Here is an 18,389-nt window from a genome sequence, read left to right on the forward strand (position 1 = left end):
TAGTCTATGTAATGTCCCCCAAAGTGATGGAAAAGCGACTGTGTGTTGTGTATGTACCCACATACACATACCGTATGTGTGCACACATGTTGCTGTGTGACATTTATGACACCATCAAGGTGTTTAACTTTGTCAGCGGTAATCATCACGGCTTTCTAATTGTCTGTTGGGGTGTACTGTAATAGGCTAACGCTATAAGCGCCACAGATCTACACACACAAGCATTATTACATTAGCTTGGTGTGAGCCTGTAGCCATTTAGCATGTCGGCATTCCAGGAAACATGGCACTGGATTATGTCGAAGGCGTGTGGATTTTTGTCGTGACAGACACTGGCGCAGTTTTTATTAGTTCAAGTTCTTGTTTCGTAGAAAACTTGCAGGTTTTTATATGCAGCATTGAGAAGTACAATGAAAGGCGTGCATAGCTGCTTATTAGTATTTTGATAGCGTTCTGTCTTTTTTTCTACCGCTGCCTTTCAACAGGTGTCAGCGTTGTTAGAATGGAATCAGATACAGAAATAACGATCTTCTGAAAGTCCCTTTCAAACTTTAAAACGGAAAACCTAAAAGACAAAAGGAAGCAGTTTTGTGGTTATGTGGTGTTGAAGGGAAGAGTTTATCTCAGATCCTTGTGTTCCTACTCTCCTATCTTTTCCCTCTCTACTCCAGTTTAAAGCTATCTTTCTGTACTTCTTTTCCTTGGGTTAATACACATTTACTCTCCCTCCCCGTTCTCCCTGCCACATCTTTCTTCATTGTCTCACAATGCCCTCCTTTTTCAATTTCTCTATCCTTTCTGTTTCCCTCCATCACTCCCACACCCTCATCCTATTCCTCTCTGTCTTCCTATCTCCTTTCTTCAATTAATGTCTCCATCTCTCTATCAATCCCTTTCCTCATCTCCTTCATCCATTTCCCTCCCAATCTTCTCCCTTCCTTTGCATCCCTCTATCCATCCTCTTTTACCTGCATCTTCTCCATTTTCACACTTTTATCCTCTCCTTCACATCTCTCCATGTGTCCTATCTATCAATCCCTTATTGCACTCTCAGTCTTACCAGGCGAAGGGTATTTCCAAATCTGTGTCCATGAACTGTGGCCCCTGCCTGGGAATGGCACGGGGCCTGAGCCACAGTGACTCCTACACATGGGCCATGGAGAACCGAAGACCCAGCACCGCCAGATCCGTCCACAGGGACAGCAGCATCTCCTCTCTGGGCTCGCAGGATCTGTCCTTCTCCGACATCTACCCAGACAACTGCATCCCCACCGAATCACAGGTATGTAAAATGTCAGTCATAAATGAGAGATCATTCATGGGTACTAGGGAGCAATTTATTCTAAAAGCACTCCATCCATGAAACAACTAAATATTTTTTTTCTTTCAATTGTAAAATGCAACAAGTCACCGTTCCAAATGTCACACTTTACATTTGAGAATATGACATTACATTATAAAACTCAAGCACGGTTGGATATTACATCGTCTGAGGGTTTCAGCTCATCGTAAGAGGCTGCTCAGCTAACTTGATGTCATTTCAGCTTTGCTTTTGTTTTACACATGACATTTATTTTTTAGTACTGCACTCCCCCTCGAATCTCCCGCACCATGTCGATGGGGAGGCACCTATCTGCTATTGCTCATGAGGTACAGTAAGCTTCGGTGTGGGGTGTTGCTGTAGAGCTGGTAAATGTGTGTCTCTGTGTGTAGATCGACGGAGGAACCACACACATTGACTGTCGCACTTCAACCTGTTAATGCTGTTTCACCTCTTCTTTTACCTGTTTAGTTACAATAGATTCTCTCTCCTGTTTTCTGTTTTCTCTTCTCTTAACCTTCGCCGTGTCAGAAGCGTCATGTGGAGATGATAGAGCTGATCAATGACGGCAAAGGGCTTGGCTTTGGCATCATAGGAGGCCGGAGCACTGGGGTCATGGTCAAGACCATCCTACCTGGCGGAGCTGCCGGACAGGTGAAGCCAACTGCTAATCAAGCCAAACCTTAAATAGCCAGTTAAAGTAAGAGCTATATATCATGTCTGTCTGTTAATTGCTACAACCAGCAGTTGGTTAGCTTAGTTGATTTTTTTTTTGGGGGGGGGGGGGGGGGGGCTAACCTGACTCTGTCGAACACCTCAAACAAGCAAACTAATTAATAGCAATTGTCGAATCCATACCAAAATGGAATTGTAAAAACAAATAATTTAGTTTTTAGATTATGTGATCGACTAATTTTGTGGCCAGGCACAGTTCCAGCAACCTCAAAGTGACAAGAAGACTACAGGAAGCTAAGCTAAGCAAAGCTAACTCCTGGCTGTGGCCTCATATTTAGCGGACAGACATGAGAGGAAGCAAACAAGGAGCAACAAGGAACAAATCAGTGTATTTGTCAAAATCTCAGTCTATTCCTTCCTTATTGACGAGTGAAATCTTCGGATGAACAGCAGACTGAAATACTGTATTTAAGTGAAGTGCGTATATTAGTGGAATCTGCAGAATGTATTTAAAATGCTTAACAAAGAACAGTTCACGCTAGCTAAATGTTTTTGTTGTGGGGCTCTCTAGGATAAGCGCCTGCGGAGCGGAGATCAAATCCTGCGTATTGGAGATACGGACCTGGCGGGCATGAACAGCGAGCAGGTGGCACAGGTGAGGTATCGTGTGTTAAAATGTATAAAAGTAGACGATGAGTTGAAGTGATTCTGTCCTCGTCTGTGGTGATCATGCTTTCTGTATGCTAACTCTTATTCAAATAACAGCCAAGCCTGAAAAGCTCAAGCTCGTGGATGTGTTCTGCTCTTTAATGGATGTGGGAGGGTTAATGAAGCGAACGTTTGCCACAACAACCGGTTAGTCTTCATCCCTGAAGTCTTTTCTCTTGTAAAACTGAAAATCTCAAGAGAAAAGACTTCAAGGACGAAGACAAAACTGGTTTCATTTGGCAAATCCACATCTGCTCATCTATCCCGCCTCTGTTAAAGAGCAGTGCACAGCCACTTCTCTGAGCCTGAACCATCCGGGACTCTACCATACAGTCGATGAGACGCTCTCAAATGCGTCTATTTACTGTCTCTTCAGGGCAGCTGTCTCTATTTATGTTATTTATGTATTAATTGTCACACTCTATCACTTCACTTCACATCGTTTCTCAAATGACCACCTGGCCCAGGTACTGCGAAATGCTGGTAGCAAGGTGAAACTGCTCATCGCCAGGGATATTCCCAAGGACAACCACCTTTCCTCTCCTGTCCTCAGCCAGGACAGCTTGGACGACAAGGTGTGTCTGTGTTTGTGTGTGTGTGTGTGTGTGTGTGTGTGTGTGTGTGCATGTGCCGAAAGCATAACAGCACATAATTAACATAACTGGCTTATCACAATGAGGTTAAATGCGTAATACAGTGTTCTCTAAACCCAAAAGATGTGCATTGGATTTTTCTATCTGTGTTGTTTCCAGCTCAGTGACTTGAATGATGACTATGAGTTCAGTGTGCAGTTCACTAAAAACAGTCGTGGCCTGGGATTCACCATTTCTAGCTACATTGGTGACCTAAACTCAGGTAATAATATGCTTTAACTTGTAGTTGTTATTAAGTTAAGAAGCTGGGGGAAATAATAGAATTTTGCATGATATCTGCTTAATGTGAGGCAGGACTGGTGCTGTGTGAGTCTAGAGCTACACTTCATTTCATTTATCTCTCACTCCTCAGTCTACAGCGCCGGTGTGACAGTGAAGAGCATAGTGAAAGGCAGCACTGTCGATCAAGACGGACGCATCCACATTGGAGACATCATCCTGTCTGTGAGTTCCACTAAAAGCACAACAGATGGCTATTTTCATTGCTATCCCTGATGACAAATACCTTGTTGTCTCAAATATATTCTCTACTGAATCTTAACGATTCCGGCATCTCGAAATCTGCACAGTTTACAACTTTAAGTTGTTCTATCCACACCAATTAGGGTCTTTTTTTAGCTGATGAAGGAGAATTCTCCTAGTTTAACTTTTACTCCCATCCCTTTCTTCATCATCTCTGGTTTTTACCTATGCTTTGAGTCAAGCTCCGCTTTTATTTTTCATCACTATTGATTTTTTCCTTTAAAATGATCTGTACTTGCTGTACCTCCATGTGCTCAATATGAATGTTTTTTTTTTATACTCTCTACTTTTACATCTCTTGCCCTCCCTCAGGTGGATGGGGTGAGCCTGCAGGGCTGCAGTGAGCAGCGTGCCATGGAGGTGCTGAGGAGGACAGGTCCCCTGGTCAGACTGAAGTTGCTGAGGAAGGCAGTCCGTCTGAGTCACATCCTGCCCCCAGTTCCCCCCCTGCAGCCCCTCCGACACTCCCACAGCTTCCACGAGGGCAATCCCTACAGAGTGGGCCTCAACAAGATTCAAGAGACAGGTGCTGAGAGAGGGGAGCATTTCAGCTCAGTGGGATTGTGAGAAAATTGGTTTTGAAGTGACTGAGCTCTTGTGATTTGACAGAATGCACTAACATAATATTAAAATAATTATGCAAGTAATCATCCACAGGTGCCACCTGCATCTGGTTAAATCATGACCGAATTAACTTTCAGATAACTGTTAAAACCAGAACTAAAACATATTTTGGCCCTTCTTTGGGCTGATGATGAGCTCTCCAAAGCTTGCTGGGAATTTGTACACATCATCTCTTATTTTAACTGAAGTTTGTTGGTGTGCATGTGTGCTCAAACATGTTTCCCCATCTCCCAGGAATCAGCTCACTGCGTGAAATCTCCCGGCGCGCAGCATACGCCAACAGACGACCCCGACACGATTCCAGAAACGGTAAACTCCCCTTCCCATTCTGCACTGCAGTCTGGAAGTGGATCATGGGACTTAGTCTGATATGCTGATTGGGCTCAGGCAACAGCAATGTGGCAGCGAAGCATGCTCTTTGATGGCAGTCTATTTATAGTGTTGTGCCGTCATGTGTTTATCCAACTCATTCAGCTCATTCCAGATGATTTGTCTCTCTCTCCCCGCCTGCATATATGGCTTTATTTAGACGAGGATTTTGGGGCTTGATTAGAGAGCGCAGCCAAATAAGCCCTGATTGCTGTGAGGCTTTAATAGATGAACGAGAAAACATTAGTTTGCCAAGAAATCATAAGATGGTGGGTGTGAATATGCATGCATGTGTGCCTGGAGTGTGGGGGCGTGTGTGTGTGTGTGTGTGTGTGTGTGCCCGCCTGAGTGCTTGTGGCTGACATCCTGCTTTGCTACAAGGAGAATCATGTTGTCTCCTTTCCATAAAACAGGGGGAGGTGTTGTTTTCATATAGGATCCTGTTCTTTGTTGAGTGGATCAAGAATGTGAATGGGGATGTGTGGTTGACTTTTGTGTGTGTATGTGACACGAGGGTTGTTGTCTCACATGTTACAGGTGTGAAACTGACGCTGGCTGAGGAGGAAGACCTGAGGAAGAGGTGGCAGCTTGCAGTCGGGCCGCGATACCAAGTTATAGTACGTCAGTCTGTAATGAAGATAAGCAGAAGAAAAAGATGAAAAATATCTGTATTGCGCATGCATTTGTTGTTCTACTTCACCCTTTCACTTCACTTTGCCTCTCTTGTGTGTGTTTGCCACCACTCCACTTTACTCTGTCAGGTGTGTCATCTGGAGCGTTTCGGTGAGACGAGCGGTCTTGGCATCAGTCTGGAGGCTCGGGCAGGACACCACTACCTGTGCTCCGTCTTACCTGAGGGGCCCGTTGGCCAAAGCGGCAAGATCTTCACCGGAGACCAGATATTGGAGGTAACCGTCTGATCCTTTTGGCCAATTACTCACCCTTTGTTGAAGGTATGAGATTATATAATGGGGAATAACATGTGATCTGTGTGGGACTGATTATTTTGCCACATCTCTGGATGGCTAATAAAAATGCTCCCTCGTGGAGTATCGTTAGTTCACAGTGCCGTAGTTTCTTGCATTACTAATCTTTACTTAAACCACACATTATAATTCAGTGCTTTTCAGTAAACACCACACAATTTCAAGTTCAGTGTGCAGCTTTTTCCCTTAAGGCAGTTAAAAAACAGTCATAAGAAGGTGGGTGTGAGTATGTGTGCATTTGTACTTGTACTGTAGGGGGAGAGCTTGCCCTCCTCCCCCTCCACTGGGCCAGTTCACGCACCCACACGTATCACTCATCATGATGAGCAGTCTGATGAACTCTTGGACAATGTACTGTAGTTGTGCTTGGATATAGAAAGCGCCGCACGCTGGCTCGTGTCCTTCATGTCGCAGCCAGCTTCTGTGTCTCAGCTCAACCCTTTGATCTCCCTCAGACGACATGAGCCCGGCAAAGCCATTGTTCAGCATCGCTTTTAAATTAGCCTCATGCCGTTGCCACGTTCAGCTTTAATTATTCTTTCTGTGGCTTGATGTGCTCTGGCCATTAATTGCTCCACGACATCCAAAACTGAAATATCACTAAAAATATCAGATTTTCGGGCTGTCTGGCTGCTTCAGTCATGAACACTCATGCACACAGTCATAGAAACAGAGTTACAGACAGAGACAAATGTGCACCATATCAGGTATTTTTCAGAAGCTGGAAGCATGGCTGAGCCAATCACTGACTTCAGGAATATCTATTTTAGAAAATATCATATATTCTGTATCTTCTGGCAGGTGAATGGGATTCCTCTCATTGGAGAGACACATAAGGAGGTGGTCAATATACTGAAGGAGCTGCCGATGAGTGTTTGCCTGGTGTGCTCTCGCATTGTGCCCCCTGTAATTCCTGACAGTGATGAGGAAGACGAAGATGATGTCCGTCTCAGCCTGAAAGAGCTGCTGGCTGAGTTCAATGACAAGGTGAAGGCACACATTGATGAAAGCATGACGGATGAACCACATTAGAATTGTGGCGCATCCTCCTCATTTGAAACGACACTCAAAAACAGCATGCCAGCTCTCTTGTAAATCAATCTCCTTCCTGTGTCCTCTCCCCCCTCTCTGCGTGTCCCAGTTGGACCAGGGCTGTGTCATTCCCTGTCCTACAGCTGAGGACATCACCAAACGTGGTGTGCCCCCCATGTCACCTCCTCTGGCCATGTGGGAGAGAGAGCCTCAGGTGGTCGAGCTGGAGAAAGGCGAGTCGGGACTGGGCTTCAGTATCCTGGACTACCAGGTCAGAGAATTGCCCCTGAGCCTTTCCAGAAATAGAACAGCCTGCAATAGGCTGCAGTCTAAGAATATCAGTGTCAGGTTGAAATAGAGTGAGCACTAACAAATGCTAAGAAAATAGAGGAGCGTGTGGACGTCTTGTTTTCTGTATATTTGTTATACATTTGTTTTAATATATACGTTAGAAAAAACATGTCTAGCAAAAGTGAGTGTAAAGAAATAGTCGCTGTACTGCAGGTGGTTGAACCTGTGTGAGACCACCCAACCCATTTACTCTTCTTGAGTTAATATCAAGTATGTACTATACATTTTTTACACTATTTTTATTCTGTTGTTTACATTCATTCATCTCTCATTTAAATTCATAGCGTATCAAATTTATCTCAAATGACAGCGATGTACAGCAAACCATCCTCTCCATCTTTATGTCTAACTCCAGGATCCAGAAGATGCCACTAAAACAGTTCTGGTAATCCGGTCCTTGGTCCCTGGCGGCGTAGCAGATCGAGATGGTCGCCTGCTTCCTGGTGACCGACTCATGTTTGTGAATGAAAGTGACTTGGAAGGCTCCAGCCTGGACTATGCCGTGCACGTCCTGAAGTCGACTGGCTATGGCCCTGTCCGCATTGGAGTTGCCAAACCACTGCCAGTATGTAAAGAGATATAAATAAATAGATATTTAATGTAGCTTGATACATTTTAATGTCGTGGGACGTTAAAATTTATTTGAGAACTTGATTTTATTTTTGTTCTTTATCCAAAATATTATAATCTGCAACACTAGAAGTGGCCGATATGGATAAAATCCTCATCATGATTTACATTATTTTATGTTGCAGTGAATATAAATCATGTCGAAACACATTTTTCTTCAAAATCAAATAAGAAACCAGTTATGGGTGAAATAACATGACATAAATGTCTGTTTTGGGCTTATCCAGCAAATATAATGCCTGACAAATGAAGGTCCTTCATCACAGTAATGCAAAAAAAAATAACAAAAAAAAAAAAAAAATCCACCGCTGCTTGGAGAAATCCCTCCTCATTGATTTGCAGCAGTGCCTATAGTGGCTTAATACACCCAGAGTTATCAAAGGGATGGAGACTACGGTATAAATGGTACGCCAAAGACCAAAGATGGACACATTTATAGTGTCATACAGTATGTCATCATATTGCCCAACCCTGTGCAAGTGTAGGAGCTTTGTTTGTTGTATTAACCATCACGGGCAGATGTACTCATGAATTCAAAAGCATATTTTTATTTTTTTTTTTCAGAATGGTAAATTCCTCACCAAAATGCTATTTAATAGGAATAAACTTGAGAAAGAAAGAGAGAGAGTTATTTCCAAAGACAGCAAGATAACTTAAATGTATGTTTTTCTTCAGGGCACAGTTTTTCTTCTCCCTTTTGTTGTGGACTGTGGCTTAGTAACAAGGAACAGAGAATCTAGTTACAGGCCGTCTGAATATTTAATGCAGCTGAGAGATGAACACAATGCACGACCACACTACAGATGGGGAGAGAGGGGGAGAGGAGAAGAGGGTGTCTAATTTACAGTCACCTCCTTTAGCCTGTTTGCTTCCATGTGAATTTACGCTCTTTTAGGCACATAGCTATTTTTTTTTTTTTTCAAACTCTTTCATTTCAACTTTGGAATTTTGTATCCTCAGCTGGAGCTGTGTGGTGGCTTAACACCCATCTCAGAGAGGAGCACGCGGGCGTCCTGCGATGACACTGACAGCCACACTCAGGTCAGCCTGCTAGCCGAGGCAGAGGAGGCGAACACCAACACCAACACCAACAACTCTGAGGACAACAGCATCATCCAGCAGTGTTACACAACAACGGTATGTCATGCAACTCATAATGAACTCTATAGCTTTTGTGGTCAAAAGTGTCAAAAGGGCAGTTTGTTAATCTCTTACATTTCACATGATAAATAATTGGTCCAGAGTTCTTTTTATGGCACCAGTTTTCTGTGCCAAAAATAGATCCGAAATAAATAGAACCGTCACACTCTTTGTTGAAATTCACATGTTTAAAATGTGGTAATTGGTTCATCAACATAAACTCATGTGTGTCGTACAATCACGCACAATCATCCAACAGGATTCTTGTAAATTGGCATTTGCTTTAGAGTCAGCAGGAAACTCTTCACAGTGACAGTTACAGTAACACTGCAGCAGTGCGAATCCTGTTGTCCATCACCCAGAAAGCACTGCTCATTACCATGCAAACCTGAGATTCTGTGGGTAGCCATTTTAGCTGCTCTAAAGGAGATTGCTGTGGCAGTGTCTGCACTCTCTGTTCGCGTTCTGTAGTGAGGAGCTTAGAGTCGGCTGTATCAGTATCACTGGGTCAGGTATAGAGAAAGTGTTCAGTGTCAAAGACTTGTTGCCCCATTGTGGCCTCAACTCAGTTCTATTGAAGCAGCCTTTTGTACTCGCTTTTGCTTAATTACCAACAATTGCCTCTCAAGGAAAAGTGCTTACTGCTTGCACGACATTGGCACCTGGTGTAGCACAAGGACATACAGTGCTGCCTCACACGCACACACACACACACACACACACACACACACACACACAAAGAGACTCAGAGCAGCAAGTGTCAGTGTGTTCTCATCAAAGACGGAGTGTTGCAAAGGTATCTTCTGAACTTCAGTGCTGCTTGTACTTTCTGTGAAGGTTCAAAGACGATCTCCTCGTTGCCCTTTTTCTTTGGGAACTGCCCTAGGGGACCAAAGAAGTCTACCTTCCTGCATGTTCTACATTTCAGAATTACTCCAAAGGCCTTCACCTTGGAGAGTTAATAGTTGTTTGAAGCCATTTTTGTGTCGCACCGCACACCTGATTGGTTGTCATGATAGTAGTTTAGGACTTTTGTGTCATGTTATCTTCGCAATATAGGTGTTTCATTCCATGTAATGTGCACCAACGCCTATGTTGTTGGAAATCTGTGATATATCCGCCAATATTGCTGTTGCTCACTCTTGACTTCTCAGCCATAGTAGCATGGCTCTAAGGATCACAGACTAACTGTCTGTTTATCAATCTTTGTGGTGGTCAAACATTTTGGCCCTGTCCAGATTGAAATATCTCAAGAATTACTGAATGAATTGCCTGTAGCAACAACCTGAGGTCCACATTTGTGGCTCAAACTGAAATACCTCCATGAATTGTCGTGAAACTCACAAATATTCAAGCTTCCTAGAGGATCAGTTCTAATGTGGTGATCCTCTGACTTTTCGACTAGCTGTACTATGAGTTTCCTGCGGATTAGCACATCAGCATGCTAACGTGCTAAGCTAAGGTACTGGTGAACATGGTGAACATTACACCTGCTAAAAGTCAGCTTTAGCATTGTTGCACACTGAGGTTAGCATGTATCTGTGTAGCCTCACAGAGCCGCTAGCATGGCTGGAGGCTCTTACTCTTGTTTTATGCATTTGTCACATCTTCATGCCCTTACTCACTCCTGCCCCCTGCTGTCTCTCTCTTAGGAAAACCAGCTGCGTTATCGTTTCAGCATCATGGAAGAGGACAAAAGGCAGCAAGCTCCACCTCTGCCCCCCCGCACCAGCTTTGAGAGGACAATCACAGTTGTCCGGGGCAACCGTAGCCTTGGTATGTTCTCCATCTTTCTCATGGTGATGGTGTCTTGGTGTGTGTACGTCGCCGGCATGGCAATAATGACGCTAATAGGCGGTGGTGATGACGACTACCCTGAAGAGGAGTGGTGAAGTGATGTGCTCCTCAAACCTGAGAGAGGAGATGAATACTGTGTGTGTCTGTGTATGTGTGTGTGTGTGTGTGTGTGTGTTTGTCTGAGATGCTAGTATGGGGGTCAAAGCAATATCAAATAATTTTAAGGAGAAATATTAGTATAGATTCATTTGAATGTTGATTTAAATATATCAGATTTTATACTCTAGTATTGTCTTTACTGCTCCACGAGCGAGTCCAGCGTTTGGCTGTTCAAGCATGAAAGGGAGGGAGCAACAGGGCATCTTAAGGGCACAATGCAAAGTGTAAGGGAAAAAACTCATTTGTATTCTGGAAACGTGCTCTAATCAGGCACCGCACCACTCTGTGTGTGTGTGTGTGTGTGTGTGTGTGTGTGTGTGAAAGTTTAGAATTATGTAAATGTTCTTAGGTAGAAAATCAAGGTCATAACCTACAGTCTGTTTGTCACTGCATTCTTTGGTTTTCATCTGTTTAAAATATTGTAGGTCTTCTTTCTGAGATATTTAATGTAGCGTGGTTTTTGGGATGGTTCACGGAGTCTCAGTGTTTTTTGGTTAATTTAAAAATAATTTGAACTTGAAGCAAAAGCCTCAGCTTGGGCAGAGTTATTGTCTGTATCTGAATACTGGGGATTTTTTTTTACGAGCAATAGTACTGTAGTACAATATCGATTTGTACTACTTTACATGCTTCCTGTTTTTAGGTGCCATGTACAATTCTATCCATTGTGTAACAATGACTTTATGCCCATTTTTGGAGATGAGACATGCTGAAGTATGCACCTTGTATGGCTGTTTCGTGGTGTAAGGATTGTATGGCTTTTAGAGCAAGTTGTTAAAGGAATAGGTTCGACGAACTAACATGAGGTCTTTTTTTTTTTTGCCTTGCTTGTCTAAAAACATAAATATAAGCAGCCTATTTAGAAGTCTTTCCTTATTCTTGAGTGGTCTGAACCTTTTGCACTTTGTGGAACCCTAACAAGGTTTTGCTGAAGTCAAAACAAATAGATTTTCATATGGAAATTTCCATGTGGGATTTTACCGTAAATTCTTATTAAACGTTTTTTGCAGCAGTTTTGTAATAGAAAAATGTATTTTTGTTGCCGTGTTGTAGCATTTCAACACCTTTGGATTCTGAGATATTCATCATTATTACTTCAGACTTCCTCTCATGTCTTTCAAATGTGTGTCTTCTGTTTGTTTTGTCAGCGTCAGTAGCTGTGTCTCCAGTCGATTGTATCCCAGGCACTATGATTGTATTGTAATTTGAATGTAACACCAAAAAACAATAAACTATTTATTTGATCAAAAAATAAGCACAAAGTCATTTCTTTGACCAACTTCAAATTATGTACGAACATAGTGTTGTGGATGTGTGTGGTCCTCCATTAGATAGCAATATAATACACACGTGCCATAGACTACGCTATTTGTTGTAGCCTTCCCTGTCTGCCGTGCGTCCATGTGTGTGCATGAGCTGTGCATGCATGTGTGTGTGTGATGCCTGATTCACCTGCTTCTGCCTGTTTGCATTAATGAAGTGTTTGTGTAATCTGCCTAGCGTCCAATTTGATAATGCCAAAGTCAGGTGTTTGTGCGACTGGCATGTGTTACCCCTCGAGTCACCTGTGCCCTGTGCCCTGTGTGGGTGTGAGTGTGTGTGATTGGGCAAGTGTGACTGTGAAGGGTGATGCTGTGTAAATGTCAAGCATGTGTAGCCATGTTTGTGTGCTAATCTGCCTAGTGTCTGTCTTGATTATGCCGATTATGCCACTGTCAGGTGTTTGTTTGTGCGACTGTCTGTCTGGCTTGCATTCAAAGCAGCCTTAGCCAACCCTCCACTCACCTGTCCTCATGTGTGTGTCTGTGTACGTGTGTGCATGTTGGCAGGGATGTCGGTGAGTGCTATCAAGGACGGCTCAGGCATGCTGGTCCGCAGTGTGGTCCAGGGGGGCTCTGTTAGCCAGGATGGCAGGCTGGGGGTTGGGGACGCCATCTTGGCCATCAACGGAGAACCTACCTCCAACCTGACCAACGCCAGGGCCAGAGCCATGCTCCGCAGACACTCTGTCATAGGGCCAGAGATGAGGTGAGGAGCCAGTCACTGTCCAACAGCATTACAATATGTAGAGAGCTTTGTTCTGGGCCGGAACAACAACAGCTGATCCATACTGTTATGTCATGGTGTCGCTCGCTCAACTCTATGACGATTTTGTCCGACTACACATCACTGAGCTCCCTCTGGATCACGTGTTCTCAGTAATCTTCAACCTCTATCCAAAAACAGCTGGGTGGCTGGATGTGCAGCACTGTATGCATCATCCTCTTTGGCTGATGCATGTTAGAGTCATATGCTTCATCATCAAGTACAGTCACGGTGAATGTTTTGCTACTTTTGACCCCTTTTTTTATTCTTTAAGGGCGTTTTTAGCAGAATAAATGCAAAAACTGCAGTGAGATCTTTTCATTGCAGACATTTTGACTTGTCATGGTGCAGGTTTAACTACAAACATTAACAATGGCCTCTTTCTAGTGTCCCAGTAAGTCATGACAATGTGACAGTGAGCCAGCATGGACAGCATCAGGGCCCTGAAAACAAAGCAGTTAAATGGACTTCAGCCATCATTAATTTCATTATTTACACCTGTGCTTGTCCTCCCGTGACATGCACACTCAGACAGGTGTTTTCATTTAGGCTGGCTAATTAGACATCTGCTCAGGCTATGTTCTGGAAGCTATGTTGGATTTACATGAGATCACCAAGCCAAATGATAAAGGTGTACCTCTCCAACCCTGATAAAATAGGTGTGATGAACAGGAGGGTCAGAGAGGTTTTGACCTACAAGCCCACAGTCCTTTGTTATTGTTAATATTAAGGGTCCCATGTTTATTTGTGCCTTGAAAAACAAGCTTTCACTTTGGAGAGGCCAGTCTTAACTCAATATAAGGAAACTTGTCAATAAGCCATCAAAGAAACTGAGTGCCAAACTGCCAAAATGCATGGCATCACCAGATATTGACACAATCCTGTTTCCAAAAAAAGCTGGGACGCTGTGTAAAATGTAAATAGAAACAGAATGTGATGATTTGCAAACACAGAAACTCCATATTTTATTGATAACACACAGAGACAACATATCAAATGTTGAAACTAAGAAATTTCATTGTTTTTTTGTTTGTTAAAATCTGATGCCAGCAAAATTTCATAAAAGTTGGGTCAGGGTCATGTTGAGCACTCTGCTGCATCACCTCTTCTTTTAAGCTGAGGGAGCTGAGGAGACCAACTGATGTCATTTTCAAAGTGGAATGCTTTCCCAGTCTTGCTTGATGTACGATTTCAGCTGCTCTACAGTTCAGGGCCTCCTTTGTCGTATGTTACGTCTCATAATGTGCCAAACATTTTCAATCTGTGACATGTCAGGACTGCAGGCGGGCCAGTTTAGCACACTGACTCTTTTACTACAGAGCCATGCTGTTGGAATACGTGCAGAATGTGGTTTGGCTTTGTCTTGCCGAAATAAGCACAGCCTTCCCTGAAAAAGACACCGTTAACTTCTTTGCAAATTTACGTTGAGAAACACTATTCTTAGACTGTTGCACTATTTGCCAGCACAGTCTGTCACAGAGTGGTGAACCCCTCCCCATGTTTCCTTCAGAAAGACTCCACCTCTCTGGGAGGCTCTTTTTATACCCCATCATGTTCTCACCTGCTGCCAGTTAACCTAATTCACTGTGAGATGTTCCACCAGCTGTTTTCTTTCAGCATTTCACAGCTATTCTAGTCTTTTGTTGCCACTGGCCCAACTCTTTTGAAACGTGTTGCTGACATCAAATTTAATTTTTTTTTTGCAAAAAACAATGAAATTTCTCATTTTCAACATTTGATCTGTTGTCTTTGTGCTATGTTTAAATAAATATGGGGTTTCAATGTTTTGCAAATGATCATTTTCACAGTATCCCAACTTTTTTGGAAACGGGGTTGTATATTGAAATTTGTGACATATTTTTAAAAAAACAAATGACATGATGTAATAATATTACCATCCTTATATCTGCATAAAGCCATGTTGTCCTTTTGTGCATGAAAGTGTCGACCACAGCATGTCACTCAAATGCAGCCACACAGGGCTGTGCTTTCTAATCGCAGCTTTTTAGCTGCTGTTATTTTAATGTAGGTTATAATGTAGCTGATTGTGTGCGGCTGTAATATAACACAGTGCATCTCATGGCCACAACTCAAGGTCCTGCATTGGGCCCAGCATTAAACGGGGACTCGTGGTTGGCACGTTTCAGTCAGTTATTTACATTACAGTCATATGCACTCTCCCTCATGTCATAGTTCAAACACGTCTTTGCTTGAAAAACAAGAAAAGTCAGAGTTCTTAGTTTAGAGAGAATCCAGAAAGCTCCTTTGGGAATGCAGAGAACAGTCAACCACTGGGAAGAAAAAGTAATTAATACTGCTCACGTTTTCTAGATTTGCCCATGCGGATCTTGACAGTCCGTGTGACTCGAATGAGTGAGTATATGTACATCGTAAATATAAATATGTGCTCGCCGCACGCACAAACATCGCTTTCGCTGCATTATCACCTATAAGTGATCTTGTATCACTTTGGATCTCCATTACCACCTTGTTTTTGACACTGCAGTCATAGTTGACGGAGGCGCTGCACTCATGTTAAATTAGATTAGATGATGAAATTTTAAAGATTGCCTGAGGGGAGAATGGGTAAATTATTACTTGTTCTAACATCAGCAGTTATGGCTTCACATTGACAATGCTTGTTTGGGTGATCGGAGATGCGCCTCACCTCCACCACCCCGCCGCCCTGCAAAACACCCACTCACTCTCTCACTCTCTCTCTACCACTCTGTCTCTATCTCCCTTTGCCTATCTCTTTTGCTTTTACAGGCACACACATACACGCAAACACACACGCAGCCATTCAGTGGTCTAACCTCCAAAAAACACCTTTTTCCTGCGATGGGAAATATCTCTGAATAATTCATCACTCAGCTCACCTTGAACAGTGCGCTTCTGAATAAAAGAGTGTTTTAAAGAGCCTCTCATAGATGCACACACAGCACACACAGATGAACACACGCGTGCATTCTGTCTATCGCATGCACACACACAAACACGATTACGCTAACCCGCACACACTCGCTTGCGCTGCCTCCTCCTGACAGCACTGCAGACAAACTAACAGTGTGTGTGAGTGGAGGCAGATGAGTTGCTTTGGCAGCCTCAGAATAAGACAGACATAGAAGGGTGAGGACTTGTCACTATCAAACTGCCTCTGTTGAGACAAGACAGGCTGTCCACATGGCTCAGTCACTGCAGCTTAGGTTAGAAGACCTCCATATTCAGTCTGCCACCATGAATGGACCAGAGAAATTGGCTCTTTCAGCTGATTTGAACTGCATGACTACTGGTAGGATCTCACAAGATTGGAATGCGTGGGGGTGGGCTTTAATGATGTCCTTGACACGTCTGTTAAATGACAGTGATTACGCCACAGTTAGATCCAGGCTTATGCAAAACACTTTTTTTTATAACATAAATGCACGTTTAGTCATAATGTATTTTTTTTTCTCCAAACTTTTCTTTCCATATTGTACCGGCTACAGTACAAGCAATGTTGGTGGAGTGGGGCCCATCTATAATTTTAGAGCAAACATTTGACATGTAGGACAGTTGCCTCAGGAAACGTTGGTTGTTGTTTGTGATTGTTTTTCAGGAGATAATAATGTTAAGCATTTTTAAATATTGCTTCAGGTGTCCAGCTCTCCCCTCTTTTATTCATAATTGTTTTATATATTAATGTACAAACAGGCAGGGATTGAAGCTTCGGCATTTTGGGAAATACTGTGCATTTATTTGCTTTCTTACCAAGATTGACACCACTCTCACTCGCGGCAAAAGCGAGATTTGAAATAGTACTGCACATAATGCCCCCAAAAAAGCGTTGCTTGTCATTTTTGAAAGTTGCTTTTTCTGTAAACGAAGATACAATTTGTTAATCAGTGAACTTTAGAGGTGATAGTTGGCAGATTTTTGTAGCTTTTGACAGAGCCAGGCTGTAAGTTTCTACCTGTTTCCAGGCTTTATGCAGAGCTAACCTAACCAGGTACTGCCTCTCGTTTCATATTTACTGTACAGGCACGAGAGTGATGTGAATCTCCTCATCCAACTCTCGATAAGAAAGCGAATGAAAGTATTTTCCAAATTGGCAGACTGCTCCTTGAAACCATAACATCCCATTATTCTCACCTCCACTGACAGAGGTGATAATCCATCAATTGCTTAGTGTCATTTGTCTTGTTCCTTGTCATCCTATCAGTCATTGTTTGGCGCTGAAGGTTAAATACGGTAAATGTGCAGCTGTGAAAACAGAGTGATGGGAGAACTTGAGCCATATTAATATTTAAAATGTTTTCACCCCACCCCCTCATTTCTTTTCCCACGCTCCCCCCTTCAGCGTAACCTATGTCCCAGCTCATCAGGTGGATGACTACCGCACCCGTCTGTGTTTACCCCCTCTGGCATCCATCGCAGCAGACAGCGCCTCTTCCTCACCCACCCCACCAAACCCTTCTCCAGAGCCCACCTCGGCCCCGGCGAGATCTCTCGGTCCAGTCAGCGCTGCCGCTCCGACTCCAGCTTCATCCACCCTCAAACACTCCACCTCGGTCAAATTTAAAGCTGCAGCTCCAGATCCAGCTGTCGTCAGAGCCTCTGCTTCATTCAAAGCTCAGTTCAAAGGCCCTACCATCATCCCGGCCCCAGACTCAAGGTAATGTAAGATTCAGCGGTCTCAGCCTATTATTTATGGTCACCTAATCCCTACTCTGGCCCCAGAGTGCAAGATAAAGCTGTCTCAGGGTTTATTAGACTTCAAGGCTCCAGCTTTATTACATGTTGATATGTTTGCTGCAGAGCATGCAGACTGTGAAACAGCTATACATTCTGTCTGATGTGAGTTCTTTTAATATATTGTCCTGAGGCTTTTTGATTTTTATAGCAGCCAGGGCTTTTATTGCTGTAAAACATCACACATTTTCAGTTACCCAGCAGCTTAAGTCATACTAATGATCTGAGTTATTATCTGACACTTTAATTAACCGTATCCATGAGGAAACAATGTGTTTCAGTGTGCAACAAGCTCAGCATGAGTCTCTTCCAGCCCGTGTTTTCTCTTCTCTGTTCGTTTCTGTGGTAAAGGCAAAAGCCTCTCTGAATTTTGAATCTCTGAGTTATATTTAGCCGTTCGCTTATGGATCTCAGTGCTGACTGTCAGCGAAAATGAATTGTTTCGCTTCTGTCTGTCCCTGCTTTCGCTCCGTCTTCGTGCCTCTGCCTTTCTCCTCCCTCCCTCACTCCCATTTCTCTCTGCGGCCTTTTCTTCACTCTTATCTTTCAATACATTGTCTTTGTCTCTCTCTCTCTGCTCGACTTCTCTCCCGACTCTTTGTGTCT

At 43.3% G+C, this 18,389-nt stretch overlaps 1 protein-coding gene across 2 annotated transcripts in view; it reads left to right on the plus strand.

The window, feature by feature from the left end:
• Window positions 1-18,389, plus strand: part of LOC143319703 (multiple PDZ domain protein) — a 36,397-nt gene that overhangs the window by 2,591 nt on the left and 15,417 nt on the right. Inside the window, exons 4-22 of one of the 2 annotated variants that reach the window (XM_076728860.1) lie at window positions 1,055-1,282; window positions 1,582-1,650; window positions 1,853-1,975; window positions 2,568-2,651; window positions 3,172-3,279; window positions 3,457-3,559; window positions 3,710-3,801; window positions 4,192-4,405; window positions 4,738-4,812; window positions 5,410-5,489; window positions 5,634-5,780; window positions 6,660-6,845; window positions 7,000-7,161; window positions 7,597-7,806; window positions 8,832-9,008; window positions 10,664-10,787; window positions 12,797-12,995; window positions 15,384-15,425; window positions 17,392-17,706. In XM_076728860.1, the coding sequence (XP_076584975.1) occupies window positions 1,055-1,282; window positions 1,582-1,650; window positions 1,853-1,975; window positions 2,568-2,651; window positions 3,172-3,279; window positions 3,457-3,559; window positions 3,710-3,801; window positions 4,192-4,405; window positions 4,738-4,812; window positions 5,410-5,489; window positions 5,634-5,780; window positions 6,660-6,845; window positions 7,000-7,161; window positions 7,597-7,806; window positions 8,832-9,008; window positions 10,664-10,787; window positions 12,797-12,995; window positions 15,384-15,425; window positions 17,392-17,706 (2,738 nt within the window). The remainder of the gene's footprint in view (window positions 1-1,054; window positions 1,283-1,581; window positions 1,651-1,852; window positions 1,976-2,567; window positions 2,652-3,171; window positions 3,280-3,456; window positions 3,560-3,709; window positions 3,802-4,191; window positions 4,406-4,737; window positions 4,813-5,409; window positions 5,490-5,633; window positions 5,781-6,659; window positions 6,846-6,999; window positions 7,162-7,596; window positions 7,807-8,831; window positions 9,009-10,663; window positions 10,788-12,796; window positions 12,996-15,383; window positions 15,426-17,391; window positions 17,707-18,389) is intronic. The other variant, XM_076728861.1, reaches the window with a different exon arrangement.

This window comes from Chaetodon auriga, chromosome 4 (assembly GCF_051107435.1).
Source record: "Chaetodon auriga isolate fChaAug3 chromosome 4, fChaAug3.hap1, whole genome shotgun sequence".
Classification (NCBI taxonomy): domain Eukaryota; kingdom Metazoa; phylum Chordata; class Actinopteri; order Chaetodontiformes; family Chaetodontidae; genus Chaetodon; species Chaetodon auriga.